This window comes from Procambarus clarkii, chromosome 52 (assembly GCF_040958095.1).
Source record: "Procambarus clarkii isolate CNS0578487 chromosome 52, FALCON_Pclarkii_2.0, whole genome shotgun sequence".
NCBI classification, from domain to species: Eukaryota; Metazoa; Arthropoda; class Malacostraca; order Decapoda; family Cambaridae; genus Procambarus; species Procambarus clarkii.
Window position 1 is genome coordinate 19,330,385 of NC_091201.1, and position 15,358 is coordinate 19,345,742.

General features: G+C 41.3%; 1 protein-coding gene across 1 annotated transcript in view; it reads left to right on the top strand.

Moving 5' to 3' along the window:
• The window catches only part of LOC123763679 (sphingomyelin phosphodiesterase), a gene marked incomplete in the record, with an annotated part of 310,341 nt that overhangs the window by 31,648 nt on the left and 263,335 nt on the right, over positions 1-15,358 (top strand). Inside the window, 1 exon segment of the mRNA XM_069304313.1 lies at positions 10,889-11,053. Within this exon segment, the coding sequence (XP_069160414.1) occupies positions 10,889-11,053 (165 nt within the window).

The window sequence follows — 15,358 nt, forward strand, 5'->3', positions numbered from 1 at the left end:
TTTCTAATTTTTTTCTTATGAAATGATAAAGCTACCCATTTCATTATGTATGAGGTCAATTTTTTTTTATTGGAGTTAAAATTAACGTATATATATATATATATATATATATATATATATATATATATACATATATATATATATATATATGTTGTTATATATATATATATAACAACATATATATATATATATATATATATATATATATATATATATATGTTGTACCTAGCAGCCAGAACGTACTTTTCAGCCTACTATGCAAAGCCCGATTTGCCTAATAAGCCACGTTTTCATGAATTAATGTTTTTTCGACTACCTAACCTAACCTAACCTAACTTTTTCGGCTACCTAACCTAACCTAACCTATAAAGATAGGTTAGGTTAGGTTAGGTAGGGTTGGTTAGGTTCGGTCATATATCTACGTTAATTTTAACTCCATTAAAAAAAAATTGACCTCATACATAATGAAATGGGTAGCTTTATCATTTTATAAGAAAAAAATTAGAGAAAATATATTAATTCAGGAAAACTTGGCTTATTAGGCAAATCTGGCCTTGCATAATAGGGTGAGAAGTGCGTTCTGGCTACTAGGTACGACATATATATATATATATATATATATATATATATATATATATATATATATATATATATATATATATATATATATATATATATATATATATATATAAATATATATATATATATATATATATATATATATATATATATATATATATATATATATATATATATATATATATTATTAAATATGACCGAAAAAGTAAGATTAATAATTCTAACACGAATTTTCTCAATCTTTCGTACATTACGCTTCACTGTTGGAGGTAAATAAAAAATCACTTCTCCAAAATTTATTTTTATTTCTAGTCTGACGCGACACGGGCGCGTTTCGTAAAACTTATTACATTTTCAAAGACTTCACAAATACACAACTGATTAGAACTTGCGTTTCCCTGATTTTATATCTACATTTGAGTGAGGTGGGAAGGGTGATGTGGCATTACATTTGAGTGAGGTGGGAAGGGTGATGTGGCATTAACACAAGACAGAACACTAGGGGATATTAATAGGGTTTTAAAAGTATCAACACAAGACAGAACAGAAACAATGGGTATTGAATAGAAGTGTTTGTAGAAAGCCTATTGGTCCATATTTCTTGATGCTTCTATATTGGAGCGGAGTCTTGAGGTGGGTAGAATATAGTTGTGCAATAATTGGCTGTTGATTGCTGGTGTTGACTTCTTGATGTGTAGTGCCTCGCAAACGTCAAGCCGCCTGCTATCGCTGTATCTATCGATGATTTCTGTGTTGTTTACTAGGATTTCTCTGGCGATGGTTTGGTTATGGGAAGAGATTATATGTTCCTTAATGGAGCCCTGTTGTTTATGCATCGTTAAACGCCTAGAAAGAGATGTTGTTGTCTTGCCTATATACTGGGTTTTTTGGAGCTTACAGTCCCCAAGTGGGCATTTGAAGGCATAGACGACGTTAGTCTCTTTTAAAGCGTTCTGTTTTGTGTCTGGAGAGTTTCTCATGAGTAGGCTGGCCGTTTTTCTGGTTTTATAGTAAATCGTCAGTTGTATCCTCTGATTTTTGTCTGTAGGGATGACGTTTCTATTAACAATATCTTTCAGGACCCTTTCCTCTGTTTTATGAGCTGTGGAAAAGAAGTTCCTGTAAAATAGTCTAATAGGGGGTATAGGTGTTGTGTTAGTTGTCTCTTCGGAGGTTGCATAGCTTTTCACTTTCCTTCTTATGATGTCTTCGATGAAACCATTGGAGAAGCCGTTATTGACTAGGACCTGCCTTACCCTACAGAGTTCTTCTGAAGAACTCTGTAGGGTAAGGCAGGTTCTAGTCAATAACGGCTTCTCCAATGGTTTCATCGAAGACATCATAAGAAGGAAAGTGAAAAGCCATGCAACCTCCGAAGAGACAACTAACACAACACCTATACCCCCTATTAGACTATTTTACAGGAACTTCTTTTCCACAGCTCATAAAACAGAGGAAAGGGTCCTGAAAGATATTGTTAATAGAAACGTCATCCCTACAGACAAAAATCAGAGGATACAACTGACGATTTACTATAAAACCAGAAAAACGGCCAGCCTACTCATGAGAAACTCTCCAGACACAAAACAGAACGCTTTAAAAGAGACTAACGTCGTCTATGCCTTCAAATGCCCACTTGGGGACTGTAAGCTCCAAAAAACCCAGTATATAGGCAAGACAACAACATCTCTTTCTAGGCGTTTAACGATGCATAAACAACAGGGCTCCATTAAGGAACATATAATCTCTTCCCATAACCAAACCATCGCCAGAGAAATCCTAGTAAACAACACAGAAATCATCGATAGATACAGCGATAGCAGGCGGCTTGACGTTTGCGAGGCACTACACATCAAGAAGTCAACACCAGCAATCAACAGCCAATTATTGCACAACTATATTCTACCCACCTCAAGACTCCGCTCCAATATAGAAGCATCAAGAAATATGGACCAATAGGCTTTCTACAAACACTTCTATTCAATACCCATTGTTTCTGTTCTGTCTTGTGTTGATACTTTTAATACCCTATTAATATCCCCTAGTGTTCTGTCTTGTGTTAATGCCACATCACCCTTCCCACCTCACTCAAATGTAATGCCACATCACCCTTCCCACCTCACTCAAATGTAGATATAAAATCAGGGAAACGCAAGTTCTAATCAGTTGTGTATTTGTGAAGTCTTTGAAAATGTAATAAGTTTTACGAAACGCGCCCGTGTCGCGTCAGACTAGAAATAAAAATGAATTTTGGAGAAGTGATTTTTGATTTACCTCCAACAGTGAAGCGTAATGTACGAAAGATTGAGAAAATTCGTGTTAGAATTATTAATCTTACTTTTTCGGTCATATTTAATAATATATGTCTACAGGAAAGACTGCTACCAAAATATACTAATATATATATATATATATATATATATATATATATGTCGTACCTAGTAGCCAGAACGCACTTTTTGGCCTACTGTATATATATATATATATATATATATATATATATATATATATATATATATATATATATATATATATATATATATATATATATATATATATATATATATATATATATATATATATATATATTGAGTCTGGTGTTGACAAAGGCTTTAACAAAGAAAAAACGTTCACCTCATTTCATATTTCTCTGAGGATTTTCCGCATAAAATGATCAGTGTTTTGTGATCGTCAATTGCATATATATATATATATATATATATATATATATATATATATATATATATATATATATATATATAACTGAAAACTCACACCCCAGAAAACTCACACCCCAGAAGTGACTCGAACCCATACTCCCAGAAGCAACGCATCTGGTATGTACAAGACGCCTTAATCCACTTGACCATCACGACCGGACATAATGAGGTGATAGCCGAGGCTATTTGAACCACCCCACCGCCGGCACTCGGATAGTTATCTTGGGCATAGCATTTTACCAAATCACCTCATTCTTTGGGGCAACACGTGAGGAACACAAATGCGAACAAGCCTGAATGGTCCCCAGGACATATGCAACTGAAAACTCACACCCCAGAAGTGACTCGAACCCATACTCCCAGAAGCAACGCATCTGGTATGTACAAGACGCTGTACAAGACGCTGTGATGGTCAAGTGGATTAAGGCGTCTTGTACATACCAGATGCGTTGCTTCTGGGAGTATGGGTTCGAGTCACTTCTGGGGTGTGAGTTTTCAGTTGCATATGTCCTGGGGACCATTCAGGCTTGTTCGCATATATATATATATATATATATATATATATATATATATATATATATATATATATATATATATATATATATATATATATATATATGTCGTACCTAGTAGCCAGAATGCACTTCTCGGCCTACTTTGCAAGGCCCGATTTGCCTAATAAGCCAAGTTTTCCTGAATTTATATATTTTCTCTAAATTTTTTCTTATGAAATGATAAAGCTACCTATTTCATTATGTATGAGGTCAATTTTTTTTATTGGAGTTAAAATTAAGTGTAGATATATGACCGAACCTAACCAACCCTACCTAAACTAACCTAACCTATCCTTATAGGTTAGGTTAGGTTAGGTAGCCGAAAAAGTTAGGTTAGGTTAGGTAGTCGAAAAACAATTAATTCAAGAAAACTTGGCTTATTAGGCAAATTGGGCCTTGCATAGTAGGCTGAGAAGTGCGTTCTGGCTACTAGGTACGACATATATATATATATATATATATATATATATATATATATATATATATATATATATATATATATATATATATATATATATATATATATATATATATATATATATATATATATATATATATATATATATATATATATATGCGAACAAGCCTGAATGGTCCCCAGGACAATATGCAACTGAAAACTCACACCCCAGAAGTGACTCGAACCCATACTCCCAGAAGCAACGCAACTGGTATGTACAAGACGCATTAATCCACTTGACCATCATGACCGGACATAATGAGGTGATAGCCTAAGGTATTTGAACCACCCCACCGCCGGCACTCGGATAGTAATCTTGGGCATAGCAATTTACCAAATCACCTCATTCTTTGGGGCACACGTGAGGAACACAAATGCGAACAAGCCTGAATGGTCCCCAGGACAATATGCAACTGAAAACTCAACCCCAGAAGTGACTCGAACCCATACTCCCAGAAGCAACGCAACTGGTATGTACAAGACGCCTTAATCCACTTGACCATCACGACCGGACATAATGAGGTGATAGCCTAAGCTATTTGAACCACCCCACCGCCGGCACTCGGATAGTAATCTTGGGCATAGCATTTTACCAAATCACCTCATTCTCTGGGGCACACGTGAGGAACACAAATGCGAACAAGCCTGAATGGTCCCCAGGACAATATGCAACTGAAAACTCACACCCCAGAAGTGACTCGAACCCATACTCCCAGAAGCAACGCAACTGGTATGTACAAGACGCCTTAATCCACTTGACCATCACGACCGGACATAATGAGGTGATAGCCTAAGCTATTTGAACCACCCCACCGCCGGCACACGGATAGTAATCTTGGGCATAGCATTTTACCAAATCACCTCATTCTTTGGGGCACACGTGAGGAACACAAATGCGAACAACCCTGAATGGTCCCCAGGACAATATGCAACTGAAAACTCACACCCCAGAAGTGACTCGAACCCATACTCCCAGAAGCAACGCAACTGGTATGTACAAGACGCCTTAATCCACTTGACCATCACGACCGGACATAATGAGGTGATAGCCTAAGCTATTTGAACCACCCCACCGCCGGCACTCGGATAGTAATCTTGGGCATAGCATTTTACCAAATCACCTCATTCTTTGGGGCACATGTGAGGAACACAAATGCGAACAAGCCTGAATGGTCCCCAGGACAATATGCAACTGAAAACTCAAATAGCTTAGGCTCTCACCTCATTATGTCCGGTCGTGATGGTCAAGTGGGTTAAGGCGTCTTGTACATACCAGTTGCGTTGCTTCTGGGAGTATGGGTTCTAGTCACTTCTGGGGTGTGAGTTTTCAGTTGCATATTGTCCTGGGGACCATTCAGGCTTGTTCGCATTTGTGTTCCTCACGTGTGCCCCAAAGAATGAGGTGATTTGGTAAAATGCTATGCCCAAGATTACTATCCGAGTGCCGGCGGTGGGGTGGTTCAAATAGCTTAGGCTATCACCTCATTATGTCCGGTTGTGATTGTCAAGTGGATTAAGTGTCTTGTACATACCAGTTGCGTTGCTTCATTGGAGTATGGGTTCGAGTCACTTCTGGGGTGTGAGTTTTCAGTTGCATATTGTCCTGGGGACCATTCAGGCTTGTTCGCATTTGTGTTCCTCACGTGTGCCCCAAAGAATGAGGTGATTTGGTAAAATGCTATGCCCAAGATTACTATCCGAGTGCCGGCGGTGGGGTGGTTCAAATAGCTTAGGCTATCACCTCATTATGTCCGGTCGTGATGGTCAAGTGGATTATGGCGTCTTGTACATACCAGTTGCGTTGCTTCTGGAAGTATGGGTTCGAGTCACTTCTGGGGTGTGAGTTTTCAGTTGCATATTGTCCTGGGGACCATTCAGGCTTGTTCGCATTTGTGTTCCTCACGTGTGCCCCAAAGAATGAGGTGATTTGGTAAAATGCTATGCCCAAGATTACTATCTGAGTGCCGGTGGTGGGGTGGTTCAAATAGCTTAGGCTATCACCTCATTATGTCCGGTCGTGATGGTCAAGTGGATTAAGGCGTCTTGTACATACCAGTTGCGTTGCTTCTGGGAGTATGGGTTCGAGTCACTTCTGGGGTGTGAGTTTTCAGTTGCATATTGTCCTGGGGACCATTCAGGGTTGTTCGCATTTGTGTTCCTCACGTGTGCCCCAAAGAATGAGGTGATTTGGTAAAATGCAATGCCCAAGATTACTATCCGAGTGCCGGCGGTGGGGTGGTTCAAATAGCTTAGGCTATCACCTCATTATGTTCGGTCGTGATGGTCAAGTGGATTAAGACGTCTTGAACATACCAGTTGCGTTGCTTCTGGGAGTATGGGTTCGAGTCACTTCTGGGGTGTGAGTTTTCAGTTGCATATTGTCCTGGGGACCATTCAAGGTTGTTCGCATTTGTGTTCCTCACGTGTGCCCCAAAGAATGAGGTGATTTGGTAAAATGCTATGCCCAAGATTACTATCCGAGTGCCGGCGGTGGGGTGGTTCAAATAGCTTAGGCTATCACCTCATTATGTCCGGTCGTGATGGTCAAGTGGATTAAGGCGTCTTGTACATACCAGTTGCGTTGCTTCTGGGAGTATGGGTTCGAGTCACTTCTGGGGTGTGAGTTTTCAGTTGCATATTGTCCTGGGGACCATTCAGGCTTGTTCGCATTTGTGTTCCTCACGTGTGCCCCAAAGAATGAGGTGATTTGGTAAAATGCTATGCCCAAGATTACTATCCGAGTGCGGGCGGTGGGGTGGTTCAAATAGCTTAGGCTATCACCTCATTATGTCCGGTCGTGATGGTCAAGTGGATTAAGGCGTCTTGTACATACCAGTTGCGTTGCTTCTGGGAGTATGGGTACGAGTCACTTCTGGGGTGTGAGTTTTCAGTTGCATATTGTCCTGGGGACCTTTCAGGCTTGTTCGCATTTGTGTTCGTCACGTGTGCCCCAAAGAATGAGGTGATTTGGTAAAATGCTATGCCCAAGATTACTATCCGAGTGCCGGCGGTGGGGTGGTTCAAATAGCTTAGGCTATCACCTCATTATGTCCGGTCGTGATGGTCAAGTGGATTAAGGCGTCTTGTACATACCAGTTGCGTTGCTTCTGGGAGTATGGGTTCGAGTCACTTCTGGGGTGTGAGTTTTCAGTTGCATATTGTCCTGGGGACCATTCAGGGTTGTTCGCATTTGTGTTCCTCACGTGTGCCCCAAAGAATGAGGTGATTTGGTAAAATGCTATGCCCAAGATTACTATCCGAGTGCCGGCGGTGGGGTGGTTCAAATAGCTTAGGCTATCACCTCATTATGTCCGGTCGTGATGGTCAAGTGGATTAAGGCGTCTTGTACATACCAGTTGCGTTGCTTCTGGGAGTATGGGTTCTAGTCACTTCTGGGGTGTGAGTTTTCAGTTGCATATTGTCCTGGGGACCATTCAGGCTTGTTCGCATTTGTGTTCCTCACGTGTGCCCCAAAGAATGAGGTGATTTGGTAAAATGCTATGCCCAAGATTACTATCCGAGTGCCGGCGGTGGGGTGGTTCAAATAGCTTAGGCTATCACCTCATTATGTCCGGTTGTGATTGTCAAGTGGATTAAGTGTCTTGTACATACCAGTTGCGTTGCTTCTGGGAGTATGGGTTCGAGTCACTTCTGGGGTGTGAGTTTTCAGTTGCATATTGTCCTGGGGACCATTCAGGCTTGTTCGCATTTGTGTTCCTCACGTGTGCCCCAAAGAATGAGGTGATTTGGTAAAATGCTATGCCCAAGATTACTATCCGAGTGCCGGCGGTGGGGTGGTTCAAATAGCTTAGGCTATCACCTCATTATGTCCGGTCGTGATGGTCAAGTGGATTATGGCGTCTTGTACATACCAGTTGCGTTGCTTCTGGGAGTATGGGTTCGAGTCACTTCTGGGGTGTGAGTTTTCAGTTGCATATTGTCCTGGGGACCATTCAGGCTTGTTCGCATTTGTGTTCCTCACGTGTGCCCCAAAGAATGAGGTGATTTGGTAAAATGCTATGCCCAAGATTACTATCCGAGTGCCGGTGGTGGGGTGGTTCAAATAGCTTAGGCTATCACCTCATTATGTCCGGTCGTGACGGTCAAGTGGATTAAGGCGTCTTGTACATACCAGTTGCGTTGCTTCTGGGAGTATGGGTTCGAGTCACTTCTGGGGTGTGAGTTTTCAGTTGCATATTGTCCTGGGGACCATTCAGGGTTGTTCGCATTTGTGTTCCTCACGTGTGCCCCAAAGAATGAGGTGATTTGGTAAAATGCAATGCCCAAGATTACTATCCGAGTGCCGGCGGTGGGGTGGTTCAAATAGCTTAGGCTATCACCTCATTATGTTCGGTCGTGATGGTCAAGTGGATTAAGGCGTCTTGTACATACCAGTTGCGTTGCTTCTGGGAGTATGGGTTCGAGTCACTTCTGGGGTGTGAGTTTTCAGTTGCATATTGTCCTGGGGACCATTCAAGGTTGTTCGCATTTGTGTTCCTCACGTGTTCCCCCTAAGAATGAGGTGATTTGGTAAAATGCTATGCCCAAGATTACTATCCGAGTGCCGGCGGTGGGGTGGTTCAAATAGCTTAGGCTATCACCTCATTATGTCCGGTCGTGATGGTCAAGTGGATTAAGGCGTCTTGTACATACCAGTTGCGTTGCTTCTGGGAGTATGGGTTCGAGTCACTTCTGGGGTGTGAGTTTTCAGTTGCATATTGTCCTGGGACCATTCAGGCTTGTTCGCATTTGTGTTCCTCACGTGTGCCCCAAAGAATGAGGTGATTTGGTAAAATGCTATGCCCAAGATTACTATCCGAGTGCCGGCGGTGGGGTGGTTCAAATAGCTTAGGCTATCACCTCATTATGTCCGGTCGTGATGGTCAAGTGGATTAAGGCGTCTTGTGCATACCAGTTGCGTTGCTTCTGGGAGTATGGGTACGAGTCACTTCTGGGGTGTGAGTTTTCAGTTGCATATTGTCCTGGGGACCATTCAGGCTTGTTCGCATTTGTGTTCCTCACGTGTGCCCCAAAGAATGAGGTGATTTGGTAAAATGCTATGCCCAAGATTACTATCCGAGTGCCGGCGGTGGGGTGGTTCAAATAGCTTAGGCTATCACCTCATTATGTCCGGTCGTGATGGTCAAGTGGATTAAGGCGTCTTGTACATACCAGTTGCGTTGCTTCTGGGAGTATGGGTTCGAGTCACTTCTGGGGTGTGAGTTTTCAGTTGCATATTGTCCTGGGGACCATTCAGGGTTGTTCGCATTTGTGTTCCTCACGTGTGCCCCAAAGAATGAGGTGATTTGGTAAAATGCTATGCCCAAGATTACTATCCGAGTGCCGGCGGTGGGGTGGTTCAAATAGCTTAGGCTATCACCTCATTATGTCCGGTCGTGATGGTCAAGTTGATTAAGGCGTCTTGTACATACCAGTTGCGTTGCTTCTGGGAGTATGGGTTCGAGTCACTTCTGGGGTATGAGTTTTCAGTTGCATATTGTCCTGGGGACCATTCAAGGTTGTTCGCATTTGTGTTCCTCACGTGTGCCACAAAGAATGAGGTGATTTGGTAAAATGCTATGCCCAAAATTACTATCCGAGTGCCGGCGGTGGGGTGGTTCAAATAGCTTAGGCTATCACCTCATTATGTCCGGTCGTGATGGTCAAGTGGATTAAGGCGTCTTGTACATACCAGTTGCGTTGCTTCTGGGAGTATGGGTTCGAGTCACTTCTGGGGTGTGAGTTTTCAGTTGCATATTGTCCTGGGGACCATTCAGGCTTGTTCGCATTTGTGTTCCTCACGTGTGCCCCAAAGAATGAGGTGATTTGGTAAAATGCTATGCCCAAGATTACTATCCGAGTGCCGGCGGTGGGGTGGTTCAAATAGCTTAGGCTATCACCTCATTATGTCCGGTCGTGATGGTCAAGTGGATTAAGGCGTCTTGTACATACCAGTTGCGTTGCTTCTGGGAGTATGGGTTCGAGTCACTTCTGGGGTGTGAGTTTTCAGTTATATATATATATATATATATATATATATATATATATATATATATATATATATATATATATATATATATATATATATATATATATATATATATATATATATATATATATATATATATCAAATATCCCGCGACCCAAGGTGATATGTGCGCTAGGCGTCGTTGAAGAGCTATGCCAAACGGCAGGATCAAATATATGCAAGTCCCTGCCGTCTAAGTGATTGGGCACATTCCTTTTCTACGTTCTATTACAAATCCTTACCCAAATATCCCTTGAAATGCTATATAGTCGTAATGACTTAGTGCTTTCTTCTGATAATTACTTTACCTTAAAATTCCTGTTCAGTAAGGTACATCCATTTCCATTTTCTTGATTAAATGAGGTGTGACTAAACATTATATATTATACCGTACTACTAACAGCGTTTATTAATTTAGGACATACGTTTAAAATTGTATCATTCGCTAATGAAATTTTGATAATTACGTATAGTATACACGCTCATCTTTACTTTCATCCATCATCAAACTTAAAGAAACAAATGAAAGATTTTGTCATTCAAACAGCCTCAGCTACTATGGATCCTGGAGAACCGGGCGCTGACGGCCAACGATATGTGCGGGATGATGTTGGTTGGGTTTGGCTGCCATACCAACAACCCGGACCGCGTGTGGGAGGTGACCCTACCTGACGTGACCAAGCCTCCGGTCTTGGACCCGGTCCTCCCGCCGGTAAGACCTCACACCTAATACCGATATACGCAACTACAGCGGCCACGACACGCCTACGATAATAGGCTTCGTATATCACAAAGGTGGACAACACCATTGCCAGAATTTGAATACTTGTGGAATATTTATTACAGTATCCATCTTCACTACACACTGTGGTCACTTTTACTGTACAACCATCATCTCTATATTCATCTTCACTACAAATTACCATCATCTCTATATTCATCTTCACTACAAATTACCATCATCTCTAACCATTTTTAGTCACACTATCTTCCTCAATGTAACCATCTTTATTACTCACAGCCACTCAGTCAAGTTGCTCGCTGTAACCCTCGTCAATTCAAATCAAATGCTCATTCAGGTAAAAGTACATAAATAAATGAGATACAAACATAATGTTGGATTTATAGATAGAGCTAGTACATACAATACCTAAAGCCACTAATACCTTGAGGTTACCTTAAGGTGCTTCCGGGGCTTAGCGTCCCCGCGGCCCGGTCGTCGACCAGGCCTCCTGGTTGCCGGACTGATCAACCAGGCTGTTGGACGCGGCTGCTCGCAGCCTGACGTACGAGTCACAGCCTGGTTGATCAGGTATCCTTTGGAGGTGCTTATCCAGTTCTCTCTTGAACACTGTGAGGGGTCGGCCAGTTATGCCCCTTATGTGTAGTGGAAGCGTGTTGAACAGTCTCGGACCTCTGATGTTGATAGAGTTCTCTCTCAGAGTACCAGTTGCACCTCTGTTTTTCAACGGGGATATTCTGCACATCCTGCCATGTCTTCTGGTCTCATGTGATGTTATTTCTGTGTGCAGGTTTGGGACCAGCCCCTCTAATATTTTCCACGTGTAAATTATTATGTACCTCTCCCGCCTGCGCTCAAGGGAGTACAGTTTTAGGCTCTTTAGTCGGTCCCAATAGTTTAGATGTTTTACTGAGTGGATTCTAGCAGTAAAGGATCTCTGCACGCTCTCCAGGTCAGTAATTTCTCCAGCTTTGAAATGTGCTGTTGAAATACGCATAGCGTTTCGGGGGGAGGGGGGGAGGGTGACACTTTTATACTAAAACTTTATACTAATTGAGATTAAGCACTTTCGCGCTTTAGATTATCCATGAGTCGTCACCGTATTTTCTTACGTTTCCGCATAACAGACGACGCCTGTAGTCCATCGAAAAAATATTTCTATAAATTCCATTTTCTAACCGAATTGGATGGGGATACTCTCAGATTTTTCTCCATGAAATTCCCGTTCTCCCTCACCGAAAATTTTCAGAAAAATTTGAATCTGTATATATCTGTATATATCCCCAAAAAAGAATTGAGTCTCGATGAGGGTACATTAATGGGATGGCGCGGCCGCCTCTCTTTCAAGGTCTACAATCCCAACAAGCCTGATAAATATGGAGTAAAATTTTATATGTTGGCCGAAGGGAAATCAGGCTACATATATAAATTTGATGTGTATTGTGTAATTGGAAAAACGACAGTGGAAACCGTGATGGGGTTGATGGCGCCCCTAGTCAACAAGGGTTATCATTTGTATATGGATAACTACTATAACTCGGTAAGCCTAACAGAACAATTACGTGAAGTGGGTAAAAAAAAAAGAGTAAAGTAAAAAAAGTAAAGAGTAAAGTATGAGTAAAAAAAAAAACACAAAGTATGTTTGGGGGTGTGGCGGGTGTGGCTCTGAGTGTGGCAGGCATGTGGCAGTGGGTTCCCTTTAGCCGTTGATATATCCAACACGTGGGAAATATTTGTATGTGTTATGTATATGTCTGTGTAGGGAATTTTACTGCGATCACTGTCATGCAAATTATAAAATGTTTCAACAAGTATAAACATGACAAACATCAAACGAACGAAAACAATGCGTTCGTTTCTGCCGCGAACGCATACTGAGCGACGTGGTTCTATATTTGGCGCTTCTCTTACACATGCTTTGTACAATTGTTATACATTTCATCTTATAGAAAATTTTATTGCGAACACATTGGTATAAAAAAGAAATACGTACATAGAAAAGTAGGGTCAGGAAACGTATAAATGTATAAACTTTCCAAGCATGATTTCCCCCCTGTGTTTTCGCCAGTGCGCTCGCGGCTAACTACTCTCCACTTCACACACTCTTGCGGGTGGGCAATTACCTATATTAAACATTCATATGCATATGTCCGTGTAGAGAATTTTATTGCGATTCCAATGATACCAAAATTAGCGATGTAGGACAACTGTAGGCTTCGCAACCATTAAGAGAGTGGAAACATTTTGTTGCTGTTTGGCGCTCTCGGCGAGTGATCTGCATAGTTTTTTATTTGGTGTTGATACTCCTTATGCTTGGGCAGCATTTTATAGGTATGCTCTTATAGACAATTTCATTGCGAACACAGTGATACCAAATTTAAATACGTGCGCCTTCAATTATTGTCAGGACAGTCAAAAGAGTGTACACTTTTTCGGTCTTACCGCGTAGGCGCGCAGAGTGCCGAAAGCATCTGGGGTATTGTTTTTTTTTTGAGCGCCGAGAGTGCGAAAGTGATAATTATTTGTGATATTATTTGTGTTGAAAAAAATAAAAAGTAGAGGATAATTGGGGGGGGGGGTGCCATTTAGGGGGTAAGCTAGGTTACACGGAGTTTATTAGGTAGTACTTAGTTTTTCTCTTAAACTAGTTGAGAGAGGTATAGTCTTTGACATGATTGGGAAGGTCATTCCACATTCTAGGTCCCATGATTTGTAGAACATTTCTAGTTTGGTTAAGGTGCACTCTTGGAATATCAAATAGGAATTTGTTTCTGATGTGGTGTCCATGGGTTCTGTTACAACCTTCTAGGAAACTTTTAAGGTACAGGACTGGCATTACAGGTCAGAGTTTTAAATGTATAGAGTACATTTGAGAGGATGTGCACTTTCGCACTCTTCAAACGCCCCTGGCGTCCACAATTTTTCTCTTGAGTCTGAGCCGGTAACGCTAGTAGCGTCCACATTTTAAAATATTTGTTAAAAATGTAAATTTTATCCGATCAAAGTTGGAGTGGTTTTTAAATGAGCGCCTTTAGAGTGCGCACAATTTGATACCCAAATGAAAGATGTAACACAAACATTGATGTCAGAACACTGGAAAGATTATAATTACGTTTTTGGTCAAAATTTTTAAATATTTTATAAAATTCTATTTATTACGCTATTATTATGGGACTTATTTTAAAATGCGCGCCTTTAGATTACGAACATTTCAATATCAAAATGAAAGACGTAACACGAAAATTGATGTCAGAACACTGGAAAGATATAAATAATTTTGTGATGATGTGCGTCCAAAATTTAAAATATTTATTAAAATTCCATTTATTGCTCTATTATTATCGGACTAGTTTTAAAATACGCGTCATTATATTGGGAATAATTTGAGACCGAAATGAAAGACGTAACACGAAAATAGATGTTATCAAATTGAACGAGTATACACAGTTTCCCTAACTTGTATACCATGCAAGGTTATGGAGAAGACCGTGAGGAAAAGGCTCGTAGAGCATCTGGAGGGAAATAACTTTGTAATGCACCACCAACATGGGTTCAGAGATGGTAAATCTTGCCTCACAGGATTAATAGAATTCTATGACCAGGCAACAAAAATTAGGCAGGAAAGAGAAGGGTGAGCCGACTGCATTTTCCTGGACTACCAGAAAGCCTTTGACACAGTACCCGATAAAAGGCTGTTAAAAAACTTTGAGCAACAGCCGAGCGGACAGCACGCTGGACTTGTGATCCTGTGGTCCTGGGTTCGATCCCAGGGGCCGGCGAGAAACAATGGGCAGAGTTTCTTTCACCCTATGCCCCTGTTACCTAGCAGTAAATAGGTACCTGGGTGTTAGTCAGCTGTCACGGGCTGTTTCCTGGGGGTGGAGGCCTGGTCGAGGACCGGGCCGCGGGGACACTAAAAAAAAAGCCCCGAAATCATCTCAAGATAACCTCAAGATAACAGGCAGGCGTGAAAGGGGAGGTGCTCCAGTGGATAAGGGAGTACTTTAGCAACAGGAAACAGCGAGTAACGGTGAGAGGGTAGACATCAGAGTGCCGAGATGTCACCAGCGGAGTCCCACAGGGCTCAGTACTTGGACCCATCCTGTTTCTAATATATGTAAACGATTTTCCGGAGGGTACAGACTCGTTCCTCTCAATGTTTGCTGATGATGCAAAAATTATGAGAAGAATCAAGACGGATGAAGATAGATAGAGACTACAGGATGACCTAGACAAACTGGAGGAATGGTCTAGAAAATGGCTGCTAAAGTTCAA